General features: G+C 42.3%; 1 protein-coding gene across 1 annotated transcript in view; it reads right to left on the bottom strand.

Annotated features, from left to right (window-relative positions):
• Window positions 1-22500, bottom strand: part of LOC138961129 (neuron navigator 3-like) — a 171152-nt gene that overhangs the window by 114109 nt on the left and 34543 nt on the right. Inside the window, exons 8-10 of the mRNA XM_070332729.1 lie at window positions 18351-18412; window positions 17931-17954; window positions 17198-17272 (exon numbers count right to left, since the gene is read on the bottom strand). Of these exons, the coding sequence (XP_070188830.1) occupies window positions 17198-17272; window positions 17931-17954; window positions 18351-18412 (161 nt within the window). The remainder of the gene's footprint in view (window positions 1-17197; window positions 17273-17930; window positions 17955-18350; window positions 18413-22500) is intronic.

The raw sequence follows: 22500 nt of genomic DNA, 5'->3' as shown, positions 1-22500 counted from the left end.
AAGTTGCATTGACTGTCTCGAACTCAGAACTCAGTGTGGCATGGAGGACATGGACGTAAACGGCCAAAGTAAGAACCACTGGTTTTTCGTTGTATGTAACGTACTCACCTGCAGTTTGAAACACTGTTATTTTCACTAAATAACAACTTACTTCCTTTTTTTTTCATCTGAAAGTTAGAAGTGTTATTGTGATTTGTTTTGATAAAATTTGCATTTTTTAGGACAAAGATTTTTCTTTATTTTGATTTTTAAAGACATATGTTTGAGACGATTCAACCAATTTCCCAAGTTATTCAGCGTTCATGTCATTGCATGTGTTTTTTCTGGCCTTTTCTATAGTCTTTCCATACAGTTCACCTTGTGCTTTGTTTTCATGCCAATTTAATGAAATAAATTACAGGAAAAAGAAATATATGTTTTTTTACATTGAGTGCGTTACTCACACCACTCGCACATCGTGAGAGGTAACACACTCCAATCGTTTGTAGAGTTATCTTGAAAATTATTTAAATCTTGCTGGAACAAAGTAAGGAATGAATCAAGTAAACAGAAAATGATGTCTGCGTTTATTGTTTTGAATTAGAGTGGATTTTTTTTGGAACAGTGTTGAGTGTGTTACTCACACCACTCGCACATCGTGAGAGGTAACACACTCCAATCGTTTGTAGAGTTATCTTGAAAATTATTTAAATCTTGCTGGAACAAAGTAAGGAATGAATCAAGTAAACAGAAAATGATGTCTGCGTTTATTGTTTTGAATTAGAGTGGTTTTTTTTAGGAACAGTGTTGAGTGTGTTACTCACACCACTCGCACATTGTGAGAGGTAACACACTCCAATCGTTTGTAGAGTTATCTTGAAAATTATTTAAATCTTGCTGGAACAAAGTAAGGAATGAATCAAGTAAACAGAAAATGATGTCTTCGTTTATTGTTTTGAATTAGAGTGGGTTTTTTTTGGAACAGTGTTGAGTGTGTTACTCACACCACTCGCACATCGTGAGAGGTAACACACTCCAATCGTTTGTAGAGTTATCTTGAAAATTAATTAAATCTTGCTGGAACAAAGTAAGGAATGAATCAAGTAAACAGAAAATGATGTCTGCGTTTATTGTTTTCAATTAGAGTGGGTTTTTTTAGGAACAGTGTTGAGTGTGTTACTCACACCACTCGCACATCGTGAGAGGTAACACACTCCAATAGTTTGTACAGTTATCTTGAAAATTATTTAAATCTTGCTGGAACAAAGTAAGGAATGAATCAAGTAAACAGAAAAGGATGTCTGCGTTTATTGTTATGAATTAGAGTGTTTTTTTGACTCACATGCGAAGCAAAAGTGAGTCTATGTACTCACCCGAGTCGTCCGTCCGTCCGTCCGTCCGTCCGTCCGTCCGTCCGGAAAACTTTAACGTTGGATATTTCTTGGACACTATTCAGTCTATCAGTACCAAATTTGGCAAGATGGTGTATGATGACAAGGCCCCAAAAACCATACATAGCATCTTGACCTTGCTTCAAGGTCAAGGTCACAGGGGCCATAAATGTTGTCTAAAAAACAGCTATTTTTCTCATTTTTCCCATTTTCTCTGAAGTTTTTGAGATTCAATACCTCACCTATATATGATATATAGGGCAAAGTAAGTCCCATCTTTTGATACCAGTTTGGTTTACCTTGCCTCAAGGTCAAGGTCACAGGAGCTCTTCAAAGTTGGATTGTATACATATTTTGAAGTGACCTTGACCCTGAACTATGGAAGATAACTGTTTCAAACTTAAAAGCACATGTTATGCTTTCCTCATGAGACACATTTGGTCACATATGATCAAGGTCAAGGTCACTTTGACCCTTATGAAATGTGACCAAAATAAGGTAGTGAACCACTAAAAGTGACCATATCTCATGGTAGAAAGAGCCAATAAGCACCATTGTACTTCCTATGTCTTGAATTAACAGCTTTGTGTTGCATGACCTTGGATGACCTTGACCTTGGGTCAAGGTCACATGTATTTTGGTAGGAAAAATGTGTAAAGCAGTTCTTAGTGTATGATGTCATTGCTAGGTTTAGTTATTTGACCTTGACCCTGAAGGTCAAGGTCATGTAAAGGTCAAGGTCAAGCATGTGAGTCGTATGGGCTTTGCCCTTCTTGTTACAATTTACTTTGAAGGATTGGTAATTTTCAGTTCTTTGAGTACTTGTTTGATCGTTGTTTTGTTTATTGGTGTTCATGTAACACACACACTTGCCTAGGGTACCTAGATATGCAGATTATTGCTGTCGGAATGTGTCAACAATAGTTTCAATAGTTGTGTAGCAACCATGGTGTCATTCTTACAATTAATTTCACAATTAACTGAATGCACTGAATATGAACAACGTTTTGTTCATGTTATGACAGTGTTTTGTAACACACTCATTGGCGAATAAACAGCATTTTTCTTGATAGCTTCAAAATCCGCCTTTAACCTGAAGATTTTTTGGGGGGTTTATCAAGTTTTGTTGTACAGTGTATTGTTTTCATTACCAAGTGGATGGATATATGCTTTATACCTTACAAAATAATGTGAAGTAAGACTTTTTTGGTGAAATGTAACACACTCAGTGTCAAAAGTGAGAAAATCTTCTCTGTATTGTGAATTGGAGCATGGTAGAAGTCATAAGACATCATTGTTAGGTTGTTATGGTTTTGCTCTTTCATTTTTCATTCTTTTGCATGCATTTTTCATGTGAATATCTTGACAGTGTCCTAAAGTTTGATTTTTTTGGTGAAATGTAACACACTCATTGGAAACTTTTAGGAATGACTTGACAGATAACTGATAATGGGAATAACGGGTCCGGTATCATTGATGCATTTCAACTCTTTACTATTATGTACTTGTTTCTCTTCCCATTACATGTATTTCTAAGGTTTTGTGTGTAAAATAAATAGGAATTTAGCAGTTTTGAATGTCTGTGTTGTGAGACACAGAAAGTTGATTTTTGTTTGAATACATTTTCACATCTTGTTCTGATTTGATTTTTTTTGCAGACTGTCCGTATGAAGTGTGTGGAACTAAGAATTGATTGACTGCTGAAACAGTAATCTTTTCAGTTCTTTGAGTACTTGTTTGATCGTTGTTTTGTTTATTGGTGTTCATGTAACATACACACATTCCTAGGGTACCTAGATATGCAGATTATTGCTGTCGGGGAATGCCACTTTTCACAAATGAAGATCAAGGTAGATACTAACTAATGCAGTTAACTTTTATTGTGTAATAGGTTTACTGTTAACTGTATATTAGAAAACAATGTGTGACACGGTGTTATGTAACACACTCCAGTTAAAATTTAAAATGCAATTCATTCCGCAGTAATTGATGAAAATACATTGTTACTGCCCAGACACAACTAAACACATAAACAGTTTTGCTGGACCCCAAAATGGAAAGTAATCCAAGAGTTTGTATTTGTGACTCAAGTGTCCCACAAATTCGACACCTTTTCTGAGCCATGACCATATACCTGGGGAAAGATGTTCTATTCTGTTTTGGAGAATAACTCGGGTCGTATTTGTGGACAAGAGAAGCTTTAAACAGTGGCGATATATCACATTATTCTCCAACGGCTTGCTACACCATACTAAATACCTTGTGTAATCCACCCCTCCTTATACCTACGGAGTGCATCTAGTACATATACTAGGTCGTGTTTATGAAGACAACAAAAAAAAGACTTACAACGTTGAATACCATCAGTATAGCATCCGAAAAGCCCCCCCTCCCCCTCTGAAGTGTATCACTGTGAGAACGTTTCGTACAGGTAGTCCTGTGTTGGGAATGTTACAGAACGTTGTCGTGGAGAGGGTCAGGGAAGGAAGGGAGGGAGGGAGGGGGGGAGGGAGGGTCTGAATATCGGCAATACAGCATCAGCAACAGAGTGCTGCACAACGCTTCCAAGCTACCATAACCCGTCCTCTGATCTGCTGCCAACGTAAATGATCAAGGTTAAAATGAGAATCCTACTTGTTACAGCTGAGGGAGAGAAGAAAAAAACCTGTTTCCTGTTACTTCTTGTAGAATATACCCAAAGAAGAAGCTGACTGCAACGCTGTGTAAACAACCCGAAAGTTTCCAGCCACATCCACATTCCCAACACACCACTACCTGTACTTAAGGCCTGTCCAGACTTGGACGCCGTTTTACGGTATATGCGCCGCAGGCCGTTTTGTGCGTCGCGCGGGATTTTGCCGAGTGGCCACACATCGACGACTTTTTTCACAACGCGGTATCAGTGGAGCGGAAGCGTCAAGGTCACCTGACAGGAAGGTCAACACGCTAGCGGTAATTTGCTAGCCGCCATGTTGTGCTTAGAGTCTACCCACAATCCAACTCGATTTGACGGTTGACGTCATCGCTCTGGTTTTCTCTGATTGGTCAAATTTCCGTCGTTCTATTTCTGTGTCAGAGAAATTAGAACACGCTCTATTCTGTCTGCAGATAACGCTTCGCGATCATAGCCCGCCGCGGCGTGCCCCGCGGGACCGTTTTGAGCATAAGTCAAATGTGGACAGGGTCAGCCTGGAGTGTCTGGACAGGCCTTAAACGTGATCACGGTGATAAGTTCACAGGGGGGAAGGGCGGGGGAATTGCGGATGCTGATTGGTTGTACGCTATACTGATGATATTCAGGGTTGGAAGACAGAAGAACTATGTTTCTTTCTTTGGGGCATAACAAACAGAGAAGCTGCTATATGGCGTCAATATGCCTACAGGTGTCAGTTGCAAATTATCATAACGCACAAAGTCTCGTCTTCAGCTCTCATCAAAAAGACCTTGGCTGAATCCATTACATAAGAGTCTTGTTGTCGTTGACGTTGTAAATCTCACCCCACCCCACCCCTATCTCTGTCTTGCCCAACCGTCTCCATTTGGCTCGAGTCACTGCATGAGTGGAAGTCTGAGCAAAGAGCTGCGGTCTGATTGTCAGGAAGACAGCGAGTATGACCAGCCAAAGTTATCCTAACTAATGGGGTCCTGTTTATTTCTACAGCCTTCGACCATACCCCTTGAAATCTCTTGACACAAGTCACTGCATGGAAGTTTAGGACTGACTGTCCAAAAGACTAACGAGTAAGACTAGCCCAAGTTATCTGTCCAAAAGACAGCGAGTAAGACTAGCCCAAGTTATCCTAACTAAACTGTCCAAAAGACAGCGAGTAAGACTTGCCCAAGTTATCCTAACTAAACTGTCCCAAAGACAGCGAGTAAGACTTGCCCAAGTTATCCTACCTAATTGGGGTTTTGTTATGTCTGTGGGATGTCCCAAACACACCGAGTTGAAGTTGTGCTGACCAGCGGAGTCCTGTTTCAACCTCCCTTGCCCCTACTTTGAATCCCCTTTTGGCACAAGTCACGGCATAGACGTCTGGGTGTCCGAAAGATGCTTCCTGGCGGAGTCGTGCTACCCCTTGACATCTCTTGGCACAAGTCACCGTATAGAAGAAGTCTAGTGTCCGAAAGACAGCGAGCAAGACTAGCCCAAGTAATGCTGACTGGGGGAGTCGTGTTTCTCACATCTGATGCTATCTTACCTAACCGACACGGTGCTGTTGGCAGGTAAAAGACGGCCTCCAAGTGGCAGGTAAAAGACGGCATTCAGGTAGGGGGAAATACCCAGTAAATTAACAGCTTTCTGTTCCAGCACTTGCCAGGAAGCTACTTTACAAGGGTGCTGGTTTTCGCGGGGTTTTGCATATTTATTTCGGTTTCCGCTTCAGTTGAAGTGGAACCACTTGAGAACCTGAATGCTATCGAGAGAAATACTTCGTATATGTATGTAGGATGAGGGTGATATTGGTGTCGACAATTCACGACACATACACCTCTCACTGGACGCTCGTGTCATGTTTTCTGCTGTCTGATAAAAGGAGGTTGCTGTGCCACCTACGCGCAGCACACTCACAAGTCCGTTGTTTCCGCTAAAGACTTGTGCTCTCACAAGAGCACATAGTCTTTCGGATGAGACGAAAAACCGAGGTCCCTTCGTTGTACACTACATTGGGGTGTGCACGTTAAAGATCCCACGATTGACAAAAGGGTCTTTCCTGGCAAAATTGTATAGGCATAGATAAAAAATGTCCACCAAAATACCCGTGTGACTTGGAATAATAGGCCGTGAAAAGTAGGATATGCGCCGAAATGGCTGCGATCTGCTGGCCGATGTGAATGCATGATGTATTGTGTAAACAAATTCCATCTCACACGGCATAAATAAATCCCTGCGCCTTGAATATGTGCTCGATATAAATTGCACAAAATAAAAATAAAAAAATAAATAAAAAAATAAAAAATCCCTGCGCTTAGAACTGTACCCACGGAATACGCGCGATATAAGCCTCATATTGATTGATTGACAAGAAATCCCTTTTCTTTAAAGACCAAATGCCAAAAAATAGCTTTTAGATATTAAGACTGTTCTACCTTTCAACCTTTTGCATTTTACACCTGAAATTCATCCATCCTTTGAGACCGTGTGGCCTTCAGGTTAGCGACCAGCCAGACCAAAAAAGAAGTTGAGAGTGGAAGGTTAGCGACCAGCCAGACCAAAGGAGAAGTTGAGAGTGTAAGGTTAGCGACCAGCCAGACCAAAGGAGAAGTTGAGAGTGTAAGGTTAGCGACCAGCCAGACCAAAAGAGAAGTTGAGAGTGTACGGTTAGCGACCAGCCAGACCAAAGGAGAAGTTGAGAGTGTAAGGTTAGCGACCAGCCAGACCAAAGGAGAAGTTGAGAGTGTAAGGTTAGCGACCAGCCAGACCAAAGGAGAAGTTGAGAGTGAAAGGTTAGCGACCAGCCAGACCAAAGGAGAAGTTGAGAGTGAAAGGTTAGCGACCAGCCAGACCAAAGAAGAAGTTGAGAGCGGAAGGTTAGCGACCAGCAAGACCAAAGAAGAAGTTGACAGTGGAAGGTTAGCGACCGGCAAGACCAAAGGAGAAGTTGAGAGTGTAAGTTTAGCGACCAGCCAGACCAAAGGAGAAGTTGAGAGTGTAAGGTTAGCGACCAGCCAGACCAAAGGAGAAGTTGAGAGTGTAAGGTTAGCGACCAGCCAGACCAAAGGAGAAGTTGAGAGTGGAAGGTTAGCGACCAGCAAGACCAAAGAAGAAGTTGAGAGTGGAAGGTTTAGTGACCAGGCAGACCAAAGAAGAAGCCGGCCCCCATAGCTGTCAAGTCGTTCACAGGTGAGAGGAGCCACTGATCTCGCCGATACGTCCAGCCCTGAGGGGTGAGGTGACAAGAAGGAAAATAAGCAACATCACCCTTGTGTTTGCTTTTCTCCTTTGAAAACTGAGAGGCTCTCCTTACTTCGCCCGTTGGAATGTTGAGGCAGAGGGAGAATGCTCACCGCTCTCTCGTCCTTGGTAGCAGAACATGCAAAGGGAATCTATACATGCTTCCAGACAAGGTCAAGAACACTGACCACTACTTTCTGCCCCTTCTCAACCATGGAACTATTTTGAAAACCTCCGAGCCTCTACGCGTGAATGTTAAATGTGAGGTATGGGTCATAACTGCGCTCTAAGGTTAATAATTCACAAAGAAACATAATTATGAAGGCAAGCTTCCCCCCTCCCCTACACACATACACACACACACACACACACACACACACACGCACACACACACACACACGCGCGCGCGCGCGCACACACCAACTCACTCACACAACCAACTTGTGTTTCCCATCATAAATAAAAAACTTCATTTGAAAGCTAATTATATCTGGTTTCAATCCTAAGACACAGATAGACTCTTACCTCAGTATAACAGCCGTTAGGCACTTAAACTGGGTCATTGCACCACGTTTGGGAATGAACGTTGGTGCTATCTTGAATTTGCACGTGCAACGGTGGACGATCATTTCATTCTTTACACATTGCAATTTGCAGGGGAATAAATGTTCATCATATCACAAAAGAAATCACCTTTCTTGAGACGGAAAATTCGAAAGGCTTCAGCGGCACCAGATGACCCCTCGCGCTACAGCAGAAGCAAAGATATATTTAAGAATTTCGAAGAAGCAAAGATATATTTTAGAATTTCGTAAAGCAAAGATATATCTTGGAATTTCGTAAAGCAAAGATAATAGTCTAGAATTTCGTAGAAGCAACGATAATTATATTCTAGAATATGTAGAAGCAAAAATATTTAAGAATATCTTCAGTAGAAGCACCCTGTGATTGTTAGCGCCATGAACCGTTGACCGGGGGTTATTAAAAGATAGCGTATCGCTCGCACCATTCACACCCCCAACAGCTGCACGACCACCTGATGTAGGGGCTGCAGACCCATCAAAGTACCGCTTGGCAAAAATCGAAGAAGCAGAAGAATACAGTGGAAGTTGGAACCACTTTTTTAAAACTTCGAAAATCAGGTCTTATAAGGAGGGAGTCTTTAATCTTTCTTTCTTTATTTGGTGTTTAACGTCGTTTTCAACCACGAAGGTTATATCGCGACGGGGAAGGGGGGAGAGGGGATAGAGCCACTTGTCAATTGTTTCTTGTTCACAAAAGCACTAATCAAAAATTTGCTTTCTTTCTTTCTTTATTTGGTGTTTAACGTCGTTTTCAACCACGAAGGTTATATCGCGACGGGGAAAGGGGGGAGATGGGATAGAGCCACTTGTCAATTGTTTCTTGTTCACAAAAGCACTAATCAAAAATGTGCTTTCTTTCTTTATTTATTTGGTGTTTAACGTCGTTTTCAACTACGAAGGTTATATCGCGACGGAGGGAAGGGGGCAGATGGGATAGAGCCACTTGTCAATTGTTTCTTGTTCACAAAAGCACTAATCAAAAATGTGCTTTCTTTCTTTATTTATTTGGTGTTCAACGTCGTTTTCAACCACGAAGGTTATAATTATTGCGACGGGGAAAGGGGGGAGAGGGGATAGAGCCACTTGTCAATTGTTTCTTGTTCACAAAAGCACTAATCAAAAATTTGCTTTCTTTCTTTCTTTATTTGGTGTTTAACGTCGTTTTCAACCACGAAGGTTATATCGCGACGGGGAAAGGGGGGAGATGGGATAGAGCCACTTGTCAATTGTTTCTTGTTCACAAAAGCACTAATCAAAAATGTGCTCCAGGGGCTTGCAACGTAGTACAATGTATGACCTTACTGGGAGAATGCAAGTTTCCAGTACAAAGGACTTCTTACATACTGCTTGACTAAAATCTTTACAAACATTGACTATATTCTATACAAAAAACACTTAACAAGGGTAAAAGGAGAAACAGAATCCGTTAGACGCCTCTTACGACATGCTGGGGAGCATCGGGTAAATTCTTCCCCCTAACCCGCGGGGGGTGGAGTCTTTAATTGGGGGGTAAATAACCTGAGGTTTTGAACAGGGTCTTAAAAGGGGGTTCGACTGTAGTCAGTTTTATATGTGAGTCTCTGACTTGGCTGTCCGAAGCGGAACTGCTCGGCCAAGACCCTCAGGAAATAATTATTATTTTAGTTTTGTCTTGTTTGTTTGTTTGTTTGGTGGTTGATTCTTTGGCTGGCTGCCGCTTGGTTAAATTAGCTGCTTTCGAAATCAGTGGGTGCAATGACGGGCGCAGTGGCGTGGTGGTAAGACGTCGGCCTCCTAATCGGGAGGTCGTGAGTTCGAATCCCGGTCGCTGCCGCCTGGTGGGTTAAGAGGAGATTTTTCCGATCTCCCAGGTCAACTTATGTGCAGACCCCCTTCGTGTGTACACGCAAGCACAAGACCAAGTGCGCACGGAAAAGATCCTGTAATCCATGTCAGAGTTCGGTGGGTTATGGAAACACGAAAATACCCAGCATGCCTCCCCCGAAATCGGCGTATGCTGCCTGAATGGCGGGGTAAAAACGGTCATACACATAAACATCCACTCGTGCTAAAAACATGAGTGAACGTGGGAGTTTAAGCCCACGAACGAAGAAGAAGAAGAAGAAGAAGAAGAAGAAGAAGAAGAAAGAAAAAGGAAGAAGAAAGAAGAAAGAAGGAAGAAGGAAGAAGGAAGAAGGAAGAAAGAAGGAAGAAGGAAGAAGGAAGAAGAAGAAGAAGAAGAAGAAGAAGAAGAAGAAGAAGAAGAAGAAGAAGAAGAAGACACCCGTTTTGCACAGGGGTTTGGACTAAATGCATTTGACTGAAATGTTGAACATCTTGATGCAGTATCTTGTTCTTCGGGTTTGCACAGGAAAAGGGGTTCGGTCCCCATCAAGTCAGAGCGGCACAAACCACCGGGCCACCCCCGCTCCGGGTGAAGCTGGTTGGAGCCAGGAGGGGAGATAACTTATCTCTCTCGCTAAGATATCCGCGCTGCGTGACGAGAGCTTCTCACAGGGTGAGTTCCCCTGGTCCTATCTCTTCCCCCCTCCACCTACTTATACCTTTACACTTTGCTGTCTAGAAAAAAAGAAGAAGAAGAAGAAACTCGGTTACACTACAAAAAATCAAGCTCTTGAGAATTCAGATTAAGTTGTTAACCCAGCATAAGACTTTCAGAGGGCAGAAGCCAAACGCAAAGAGGTAAAGGAAGAAGATATGGAGTTGTTACTTAAAACCACTTTAATACAGGAGCGAGAGAGAGAGAGAGACAGAGACAGAGAGACAGAGACAGAGACAGAGAAATAGACAGACAAACAGACAGACACATTTCATTTCATTTCATTTTCATTTTCATTACTTTATTGTCCCATCGCTGGGAAATTCGGGTCGCTTCCTCCCAGTGGAAAGCTATCAGCAACGGAGTCGCGCTACCCAGGTGTCTGCGTGTTTAGGTGTATTCAGCCACCTGCACTTATGGCAGAATGACCAAGGTCTTTTACGTGCCATTGTGATGACACGGGGGTGGGACATGGCTTCCGTCTCTGGGTCTGCACATAAAGTTGACCGGCGTGTCCGTCCCCATAGAGATCAATGCTTTCTCAAAAAGTTACAATTCTTCATTGTCCAATCAGGTGTCCTGCAAACAAGCATGAGAAAACAAAACTTTTCGTGCCTGGGGAAACAAACAACATGGGTGATGATTCGAGCAGTGCTCACCTGCGAGAGGAAGAGAGACGGCTGTTTACAACCCCTCAGGTGTATATTCAAAGCTAGACAATAAAATAAACAAGACGAAAAACTTCAAAGAAACTTGGGAAACTCTAAAGTCTGGGAGCACTCCGGAAATGAATATCGTAAGGACAAGAATATCTTTGATTTGCTGATAAAAACAAAGGGTAGGAAAAATGCGTTTGTTGGAGTCGCTCAAACTTCTTGTGACAATTATGGGAAAAGGTGTTTCGGCAATCAAATCTCCGGAAATATGTCTTACGTCGGGCAAATGGGGATCTGGTAAGTCACGTTGTGACGAAGAGGAGCTTCCTGCTAAAAAGAAGTTACATAAATATAGAACCCCAACTCTCTCTCTCTCTCTCGCTCTCTCTCTCTCTCTCTCTCTCTCTCTCTCCATACCAATGCTCTCACATCCGAAAATAAGCTCTGTACCCGCAATCTTCTGGCAGACAACATAATTATAGAGTTTTTCCTTTTGAACCTTGCAGGTATATCAAGTCATTAAACTCCTGTTTCCTAAACTAATTCAAAACATTAATTGGACCACAGTATCAAGCCACCTTTCCATGACTGATGAATACAAACGGCAGAGCAGGTGAACGCACGAGACGAGGGTGTGCATCATTCTGCTTAGACCCCCTCCTCCCCCCCCCCCCCCGCCGGTTGCTAGTCTGTTCAAGTTTTTCCCCACGTTCGGGTAGCGTGTGACACTCTTATCTAACTGCGTTTCCTGCCTCCTATCTCACGCTTCAATTCATTGCTGCTGCTACAGCCACTTGATACAAAGAGATATTTCACACAGTAATGCTGCATCTTCTGCAAGAGATCAGTGGCTGAGTTTTATTATTCAAAGTCCTCCTCCACCCCCTAGCAACTTTTGAAGTTAATGTCCTTGCCTCGACAGGGTTAACCATGAATAACGAATACTTTTGTAATGCAGCTCTTTTTCTGGAACTCTAGATCTCTACTTAATATTGAATAAAAATGTCCCCATTTCTAAAGAAGTCGCTGACCATCTAGACTCTCTGAGACTCTAAAAAGAACGCGCACTCTGGAAAATAGACGATGCTCGTAAATAACTCTGTCTGGTTTGTATTGGTTGTAAAAAAGTTAATACTTTTGCTCTTTGTGAGTCCAACTTCTTCTTCTTCTTCTTCTGCGTTCGTGGGCTGAAACTCCCACGTACACTCGTGGTTTTTTTTGCACGAGTGGAATTTTACGTGTATGACCGTTTTTTACCCCGCCATTTAGGCAGCCATACGCCGTTTTCGGAGGAAGCATGCTGGGTATTTTCGTGTTTCTATAACCCACCGAACTCTGACATGGATTACAGGATCTTTTTCGTGCGCACTTGGTCTTGTGCTTGCGTGTACACACGGGGGGTGTTCAGACACCGAGGAGAGTCTGCACACAAAGTTGACTCTGAGAAATAAATCTCTCGCCGAACGTGGGGACGAACTCACGCTGACAGCGGCCAACTGGATACAAATCCAGCGCGCTACCGACTGAGCTACATCCCCGCCCGTGAGTCCAACTGTCCCACGTGACATTATAGGCCAGTCACTAGGGAGGGGTGTGTGTCTGAAACACGTGGACAAGGAGCAAGGCAATTAGGCCTGACTAAAAGCAAGGGCATTCACTCTTTCACAACCCATACAAACCCAACAAGAGTTATTTCCAAAATTCGTCTATTGCCACATCCAAACTGACTAACCTCCTCCGAACAAACACAGGCAAAATCAAGACTGCTGTACCCCACTGGGTGACTGTCTTTCCGGTGCCTGTGGTTCCAGACTCCTAGTAACAAGTGGCACTGTCTGCTATTAATGGCTGTTGTTGTGATGATGTTTGCTCTGACATCACGAACAAACATGCCTGCTGTCTGTCTGATAGAAACACCGTAATATCACACGGGCTGGAATACGTGTGCTGCCCATGTCTGAGTAATCAAGCGAGACCTCATCAACATAACATGACCAGCGGCATTTATGCACGGTCTCTCATGATAAAACGCAACAAATATTAAAATGGTAAGCCACGACTAACAAACACAGGGCGCTGTTGCTGCTATTGCTTTGTTGTTTGGCACAGTCCAGACTCTCCGCAACGACCAGCCTAACAACTGACCAAAAAGGCTCGTCGTGAACAGAAGGTCGCTATGGAATCTGTTGTCGGGAATCGGTTGTGGTGGTCGCTATGTGGGGAGTGGTCGTTATCTAGAGGTGGTCACCGAAGCAGTTTCGACTGTGCCTCATCCATCAAAGTACTAAAGCTGACTGCAGGCTTTCTGTAATGAACTGTTTCTCTCTATAAATCTTACTCAATACTGGAGTAGCTGAAATCAATGTCATTTGTTTGAGTGTAAGACGCAAGGTGGTGATGAAATTCAGTCGAACCTGCCCTTGCGACCACCTCTCGATAGCGACCACCTTCCCACAACGACCACTCCTAAGGATCCCAGGCAAGTTTTTCTTATATATAGTTCACCTTTCCATGGCCACCACCTGTCAGAAACGACCTTTTTGGTCGGTCATTTTGGGTGGTTGCTTTACTGAGACAGGTTTGACTGTATGTTATCAACAGTGCGGAGGCGGTTTGAGACTAAACATTAAGTCTGCCAATGGAAATTTCAAACTGGCCGATATGCTAGAAAGCAGACACACATAATTCAGTCTGCGGTTTTGACTTGATGCCGCGAATTTTCTTTAAATGTGAAATAAACAGACAGTTACACCGCTTGCGTGATAAGCACACATCTCGGCTCATGCCCTCTGAACGTTCATAGGCGGGTGTGGTACAAGATATACTTCATCTATCTCCTTTATAGTTCATCTACCTCCCTTAATTTGTTTACCGTTTGGCGTAATAGTCCCTCCATTTGCACGATTAATAGTACAACTATTTGCTCCGTATTTTAGGGAATACGTTCGTGACAGAATGCAGGCCTTCGCAGACGAGTATGCCAAGAAACGCCCGGAAAAACACTAAAAACGGCACAACCTCACCGACAAGATATCTGGCATCAGATTTGGAAAGGCTCACATTTCACACTCAACTTAAAAGCGTCGAGGGTGTTTGACATTTATGGTAAATTACTATTTGAGGATGTGAAGTGATTATGAGAGTGTGCTTGGCTCGAATTCACAGTGTATTTAAATCGGCACTGACAAAGTCCCTGCAAAGAAAGAAGAAACTACGCAGTGCGGTTTGGAGCACAACTTGGTCGTTATGCTATTACAACAGTGAAACATGTTTCAAGTGTCCCTCTGCTTGGAGACCTCATTTTCCAAGATCTGCTCCTCATACTGTCAGTAAATGATACCTCCGTTTTGAGACTACATTTTGAAGGACATGCAAAAATACCTCCTACAGTATTACTGTCAACAGTGTATCTCCCGCAGACAGAAGTCAACAACCAATGAGCGGGTATACCGCGGAGTCTGACATACAATGTACCATTGAATTACCCTTTTCTGTGACAACCACTCTCTGAGCGGGTTATATTTGGGCTTCATTTGTCATAGGGCTAGCTTGATCACTGGAGAGAGAGAGAGAGAGAGAGAGAGAGAGAGAGAGAGAGAGAGAGAGAGAGAGAGAGAGAGAGAGAGAAAGAGAGAGAGAGAGAGAGAGAGAGAGAGAGAGAGACCTTGATGAGCGATTAAATCGAGAGACAGTAATGGCGACAGATTAAAATGAAGTCTTTTAAATCACAATGACTCGTGAACTCTCTCGCTTTTTACGTCATCTTTAACAACATTCCTCGTGCAACAATATCACTCATATTCTTTACAGTGAAACTTCTCTAGGCAATAACTTACAATGCAAAATCATTCACAAATCACAAGAAAACCTGTACACTCTCTGTTCCGGGTGTGTGAATGAAGGTGCAAAGAGTTTGGATCAGTCCAGCCAGCCCGGCTTACGGCTATCACATCTGTTAATGTTGATCCTCCTCTTAAGGTAAAGGGGGTGGGCCGTAAACTACCCGAATATGGTAAACAGCACTTTAAATTGGCAATCCATCACATTGACCGACTCAACGGCAACTCTACGGAGAGTGAAGAGCGACATTTGTTGTGGGCACGAGTTTCATGCAAGCAGCACTTGGAGATTTGCAACAACAAAAATGTGTAGGAAAAAGGACGAGCACACAGACACACAGGATGTTTGTTCTGCTGAAATGCTTGACTGTCACACAAGAGAGAGAGAGAGAGAGAGAGAGAGAGAGAGAGAGAGAGAGAGAGAGAGAGAGAGAGAGAGAGAGAGAGAGAGAGAGAGAGAGAGAGAGAGAGAGGCATAGAAAGATAGATAGAGAGAGAGAGATAGGCATAGAGAGAGAGAGAGAGATATAGGAATAGAGAGAGGGAGAGAAAGAGAGAGAGAGAGAGAGAGGCATAGAAAGATAGATAGATAGTGAGAGATAGGCATAGAAAGAGAGAGAGAGAGAGATATAGGAATAGAGAGAGGGAGAGAAAGAGAGAGAAAGAGAGAGAGAGAGAGAGAGAGAGAGAGAGAGAGAGAGAGGCATAGAAAGATAGATAGATAGAGAGAGATAGGCATAGAAAGAGAGAGAGAGATATAGGAATAGAGAGAGGGAGAGAAAGAGAGAGAGAGAGGCATAGAAAGATAGATAGATAGTGAGAGATATGCATAGAAAGAGAGAGAGAGAGAGATATAGGAATAGAGAGAGAGAGAGGCATAGAAAGATAGAGAGAGAGAGATAGGCATAGAAAGATAGATAGATAGAGAGAGATAGGCATAGAAAGAGAGAGAGAGAGATATAGGAATAGAGAGAGGGAGAGAAAGAGAGAGAGAGAGAGAGAGAGAGAGAGAGAGGCATAGAAAGATAGATAGATAGAGAGAGATAGGCATAGAAAGAGAGAGAGATAAATAGGAATAGAGAGAGGAAGAGAAAGAGAGAGAAAGAGAGAGAGAGAGAGAGAGGCATAGAAAGATAGAGAGAGAGAGATTGGCAGAGAGAGAGAGAGAGAGATATATAGGAATAGAGAGAGGGAGAGAAAGAGAGAGAAAGAGAGAGAGAGAGAGAGAGAGAGAGAGAGAGGCATAGAAAGATAGATAGATAGAGAGAGATAGGCATAGAAAGAGAGAGAGAGATATAGGAATAGAGAGAGGGAGAGAAAGAGAGAGAAAGAGAGAGAGAGAGAGAGAGAGGCATAGAAAGATAGATAGATAGAGAGAGATAGGCATAGAAAGAGAGAGAGAGATATATAGGAATAGAGAGAGGGAGAGAAAGAGAGAGAAAGAGAGAGAGAGAGAGAGGCATAGAAAGATAGATAGAGAGAGAGAGATATCGGAATAGAGAGAGGGAGAGAAAAAGAGCGAAAGAGAGAAAGAGAGAGAGGGAGAGAGAGAGAGCAAGAGAGAGAGAGAGAGAGAGAGAGAGGAAGAGAGAGAGAGAGAGAGAGAGAGGCATAGAAAGATAGAGAGAGAGGAAACAGAGAGGGTGAGGAAGGGTGGTTGGGTCACAACAGATGGAGCTGAGACAATTCAGACAAACTGAGGGAAAGATTTGGCCTGAGAAATACAGTCAGACACAATGTGCATGGACAGACAAACACACACACATGGACAGAAAGACAGACAGACAGACAGACAGACAGACATACACTCTGACAGACAGGCACAGACGCACATGGACAAACAGGCAGACAGACACATGGACAGACGGACAGGCAGACACACTCACACATGTGCACGTCAGCACACAGTGAACATAAATCCAGACACACAATCTACACAGTAAGGCATACAGGTGAACATCAATATAGCCTCCAATCACACTTTTCAGCTACAAATAAATAACCCTTTAAACTGATTATGTGTATCACAGCAAGATACAAGCAGAAAAAGGCTTAGCCTTTGACACGCAGTTTATATAAGCTTCCTCACTCAATTTCCACTGCTACTCAAAATTATAATTCCCCGGCTTAAAATAACGTTTTTCTTACTTTTCATCTCCTCTTCAGACCCAGCTTTCTTCGGTCACAGACACTACAATGAGGTTCACCTGTATAACTCTATACAGACACTACAATGAGGTTCACCTGTATAACTCTATCACACAGTATACATATTCTTGGAAAGCTTGGTCTATTACTTGGTCTATTACTCACATTTGTGCTGAGCTGAGAGGTCAGAGTGTGAACTTTGACCTGCGCCGATTCCAGATCTCGCTTCAGTTTCCGCACCTGTTCACACAAATAATAAAGACGTTTGTAATGCACTCACGAACACACATCATAGAGATTTGGCGCCAAAGTGTCTTTCAAATTAGCATGTCATTTTTAATTAACTTTTTAGAAAAGGATTAATGTGCTCAAATTCTCTTTATTCATTCTGCACTTAATGAAGCCAGATCAAACTTTGAGTTATTTCTGCTCTTAGCAATGTGTGCAATTAATCACCCAACAGAACACAAATTCAGAACACTTGCTCATTTACACCTCTTTTTAGGCACATTTTTAAACTCGTACTGACTATACTCTTATATCTATAACTATACAAATGATAGGTCTGCGGCTTTCTTACAGTTTGCTGGCAATCATCATTCATTTTAAATTTATTTCTTTTCTCTGCTGTGTTGCAGAGAAACGTGAAGATGTTTCAAGGGAGGCAACTTTCTGTTTTGTTGCCACTCATCCGAAAAGGTACGAAGGTTTATCTCCCTTTATCTTTCAATAGTCCTTGTCCCCTTTACACAAGTTCCTCCCCCTGAACTTCTACATTTCACAATTTCACGTTTTTCATCATCATCATCATCATCATCATCATGAGGCAATCTATTGCTGCAAAACCAATTCCATATTTCACACGTGTACTCTAAAACTAAAAGATAACTCCACTCACCTCAGCTGCATGCTTTTCCTCAGACTGCAACAGAGAGAGAGAGAAAAAATTGGTCAACACTTATCTCGATCTGATTCTAGCCACTTCATGTCACAAACTACTACTACGTGTGTATCAAATTAGCCACTGATTAAGACATTCATGAAATAAGTGTTGTGCCTTGGGAATGGCAAGTTGTTGTCTTGATTAAATCAAGTGTCTCTTCAAATTTTTTACAGGACATCTTGTTTTAGTCTAAGCAGAGAAACGTAACTGCAAATTTCCTCTACATTTTTCTGGACAACCATTTTCTATAGATGGCTTTACCTGACATCATTTCAGGTCCCAAAATCTACGAAATAGAAAACCACAATGACAATATTCCCATATATAAGTGCATCCATCAGGCTGACTGTAGGCACACAAAGTTGAGTGACTCACCGAAGAGTAAACAGAGTGTGAAGAAGACGCAGTAGACACCAGGGATAGGTTAGATCCGTGCACTGAAAACGTACAACAATTCCATCAGACCACAAACTTGTCGTCCCTACCTCTACTACCGATTGACATGTTCTTCGTTCAGCAATACACACACAGGGGTCCCATCATTCAAATATTAAAAATAGATCATTATTCTAAAAAAAAAAATTCAAATAGAAAGGAAAAACGACAGCGATACAAATTTGCTGCAAGTAATAAGTTCTTGTGAGAAAAGATGTCTAGGTTGGAACATCAGATAGTATCTGTTATTCATAATCCAAACAACAAAACTAGCAGCTTGTCATAAAAATGGAAAAAGAGCTTTGTAATCGGCTTAAAAGCATTTCACAAATCTCTTGCACATACAAATCTTGATTAAACAAAGTGTTCCAAACTGAGAGTTTTCAATAAGTATGTTAAAACCCTGTTAGTAAAACCATGCCAAGTCATGCATGCAAACACACACAAATGCACAAAATCTAGCCTAAATCAATCTACATGAGAGTATAAGGCCAACAAAAAAAAATAGTCTGTTTACGGTAACCCGACCGACCCTATTTTTTTCGCGCGACCCTAGACTTTTTTTTGGCATTTGGGGGAAAAAAAAACAAAACAAAAAACCGTAAAAATATGGTTTTTTGGAAGAAAAAAAAATAAATAAAAAAATCCCGACCTACCGACCCTATTTTTTTGGCCTATGTTACCGTAAACAGACCTCTTTTTTTTTGGCCTAAAGTAAACCAAAAATACTCACATAGTCTACATCCAATCCTCTCCCCTTTATATACTGATCTAAAATAAAATAATGCTTCAAACCTGTTCCCCTCAAATAGAAAGTAAATGTACACAAACTCAAATCCAACTCCAAATGAAAGTTGACCCAAAACAAATCAAAATAAAACAAACAAACAAAAACAAATATCAAAACAAAATTGAAATGTATGTAAAGTTGAATGTAAAAAAAATAATTTCAAATCAAAAAAACAAATCTACTGAACTAAAATAAAAACTTTGAAGAAAAAAAAGAAAAAATGTAAAACGCAAATCCAAATTGACCTCAGAAAAGAAAAAGAAAAAAAAAATCATCATCAATTGAACCCAGTTCTTCGGGAAAAAACCCCAAAAAACACATAAATGGAACCCAGTTTTTCGAAAAATAAAAAGAAAAAAAACCATAAATGGAACCCACTTCTTCAGAAAAAAAGTTGCACCAACAAAACAAACTCAACCAAAGAAATCAAAACGCGTCATGCTTACAAACACAAGAAAACCGTGGGTGGCGGCTGATTGTTTGGTAAATGCACATCATGCATGCTGAAAAACAAAATGTGACAAAACATAACGCAAAAACTAAATTCATTTTACAATTACAGACCCCCTCCCCATCCCCCTTTTCTGAGGTACAGCCTGTTTTGCTTGTGCTATTTCCGTTCAGTCTGCATGAATTTTCCTGCTTTTCTGAGGTACAGCCTGTTTTGCTTGTGCTATTTCTGTTCAGTCTGCATGAGTTGTCCTGCTTTTCTGGCTATTCTAAAACTACAATGCAAAAGCATTATAGACCTTCAGAAGCATAAGCATCATCTTACATTTTTTACAAACCATAGACAAATTAAGAAACAAAACAAAGACATTTATAATTTTTTGGCCAGAACTCAAAGTTGAAACTTTTCGACGATAAATAAATAAATAAATAAATAAGACCCAATGTCGCTGCATCAATCCAAAAGTCGTGGCTTTCAAAAAACGTGACAGGCACTATACCAAGGGTAAAAGCCTGGACAATTTTCAGAGACTACTGAACGGAATTAACACTGCACTACAGAGCATCTCCTCACTGTACAAATGTAATAATGCCCTCATCTCTGTGAACATAGAACTCACCGGAAGACAGATAAGCATAGTCACTGAAATAGGCATAGTCGCCCATAGTAGACGACTTGGACAGACCTGAGAACAGGAAAACCATGGCACCATGCATAAAGCTACACCACACCTGCAAAACTTGGGATACATTAAACAAGCTGTCAATTTCCCCCTAAAAATTCTTAGGTCACCGATTTGCTTCAAATGTCAAATCATGGATGTTGTTGGGTTCTTGGCTGTTTTCAGGAAAAAAATGTTTTTTGTCACAATTGTTGGAAGTGTATGCCATGAAGGGTGCTAAGGACACAAAAGTGGAGCCCCCACTATGTTTGGAAAGCCTCCACTATGTTTGGAGAGCCCCCACTATGTTTGGAGAGCCCCCACTATGTTTGGAGAGCCCCCACTATGTTTGGAGAGCCCCCACTATGTTTGGAAAGCCCCCACTATGTTTGGAGAGCCCCCACTATGTTTGGAAAGCCCCCACTATGTTTGGAGAGCCCCCACTATGTTTGGAAAGCCCCCACTACGTTTGGAAAGCCCCCACTATGTTTGGAGAGCCCCCACTATGTTTGGAGAGCCCCACTATGTTTGGAGAGCCCCCACTATGTTTGGAAAGCCCCCACTATGTTTGGAAAGCCCCCACTATGTTTGGAAAGCCCCCACTATGTTTGGAGAGCCCCCACTATATTTGGAGAGCCCCCACTATGTTTGGAAAGCCCCCACTATGTTTGGAAAGCCCCCACTATGTTTGGAAAGCCCCCACTATGTTTGGAAAGCCTCCACTTATGTTTCAGCATACAGGGGCATACATATAGAATAAAACTGAAAGACAACCATCTTCCAGTCTGTCCTTTACTCTAGCTTGCATCGAAATACTACACTTTACACATTCCTATTGTCCAATAACCAATTAGCCACCCTCCATAAAATGATCAGTAACCCAGTCTCGGCAAACTTATCTGCTGAACTTTCCTGTCTGACTTTGGAGGAACTGAAAGAGCTACTTTTTTTTTAATAAAACTGCTTCACCACATACTCTGCAAGGGTAAAACGTATGCTGCTACAATGCCCTACACATAGGGAGACAGTGGTTCATTTAGTGGCTGCAGTTCCCACTTAATCAGCCGGCTGTCTATCATAGTACAGTGGAACCCCCTTTCTAAGACCCCCCCCCCCCCCCCCAAATGAGAAAATCTGGTCTTAAAAAGGAGACGGTAAAAAAATGGGGGCAAGAAAAAAAAAATGGGGGCAAGTTTCCAGAGGTAACGAACAGAAAGTCTGAGAAAACAGGGTCTTAAAAGGGAGGAAGTATTAAATTGGGAGGTTAAACTGGTGGGTTAAGAGTGGAGATTTTCCCGATCTCCCAGGTCAACTTATGTGCAGACCTGCTAGAGATTTAACCCCCCTTCGTGTGTACACGCAAGCACAAGACCAGGTGCGCACGAAAAAGATCCTGTAATCCATGTCAGAGGGGGTTCCATTGTCATGTACTGCTCTAGTTCCTCACATTAAAAAAAAAGTTCCACTGCACTATCCCTGCCCCACTGACCCTCACCCCCCCCCCCCCCCCTTCTCTCCCAGCAAAAAAAAAGGCACTTCCCGCTACTTCGCACTCTGGTTGCTAATCATGGTGGTGTCAACACAATCACCCCTGAACCAATACAATCAAATCAATTCTCATCTCTGGATTGCCTCTTGCTACAAGAATGTTAAAGAAAAACCATTTAGGAAAAAGAGAGTGAAATAAAAATAGAGAGAGAGAGAGAGATAGAGCAAGAAACAGAGAGAGAGAGAGAGAGAGAGAGAGAGAGAGAGAGAGAGAGAGAGAGAGAGAGAGAGAGAATGAGAGAGAGCGAGAGTGCCATAAAATGAAAAAGAAGAGTGTCAAGTCAAAATGTGGGAGAGAGAGAGGGAGAGAGAGACGAAGAGAGAGAGTAAAAAAAGAAGAGAGGAAAAAAAAGTTGTGTTTGCTAGCACAGAAGTTGAGAGCCGTCCCTCTCTGACAGACAGGCACTCAGACGTTTGTGAGAAATTAGGAAGTCCGAGCATGCCAGGGCGATGAAGAAAAAAATCAATATTCTGCCCTCCCCACCCCCCCCCCCCCCCCCCCCCCCAACCCCACCCTTCGCCCAAACAGCAAACACACACACAGAGCAGACCAAGTGCTAGCCAGAAGCGAGGGGTTCTTGCATTTAGTAGCAGCATCGGCATCGGCCTTGGGCGTCGCAATCGCTTTGTTACTTCATTC

Source organism: Littorina saxatilis, linkage group LG3 (assembly GCF_037325665.1).
Source record: "Littorina saxatilis isolate snail1 linkage group LG3, US_GU_Lsax_2.0, whole genome shotgun sequence".
In the NCBI taxonomy this organism is placed as follows: domain Eukaryota; kingdom Metazoa; phylum Mollusca; class Gastropoda; order Littorinimorpha; family Littorinidae; genus Littorina; species Littorina saxatilis.
This window is presented reverse-complemented; position numbering and strand designations above follow the sequence as displayed.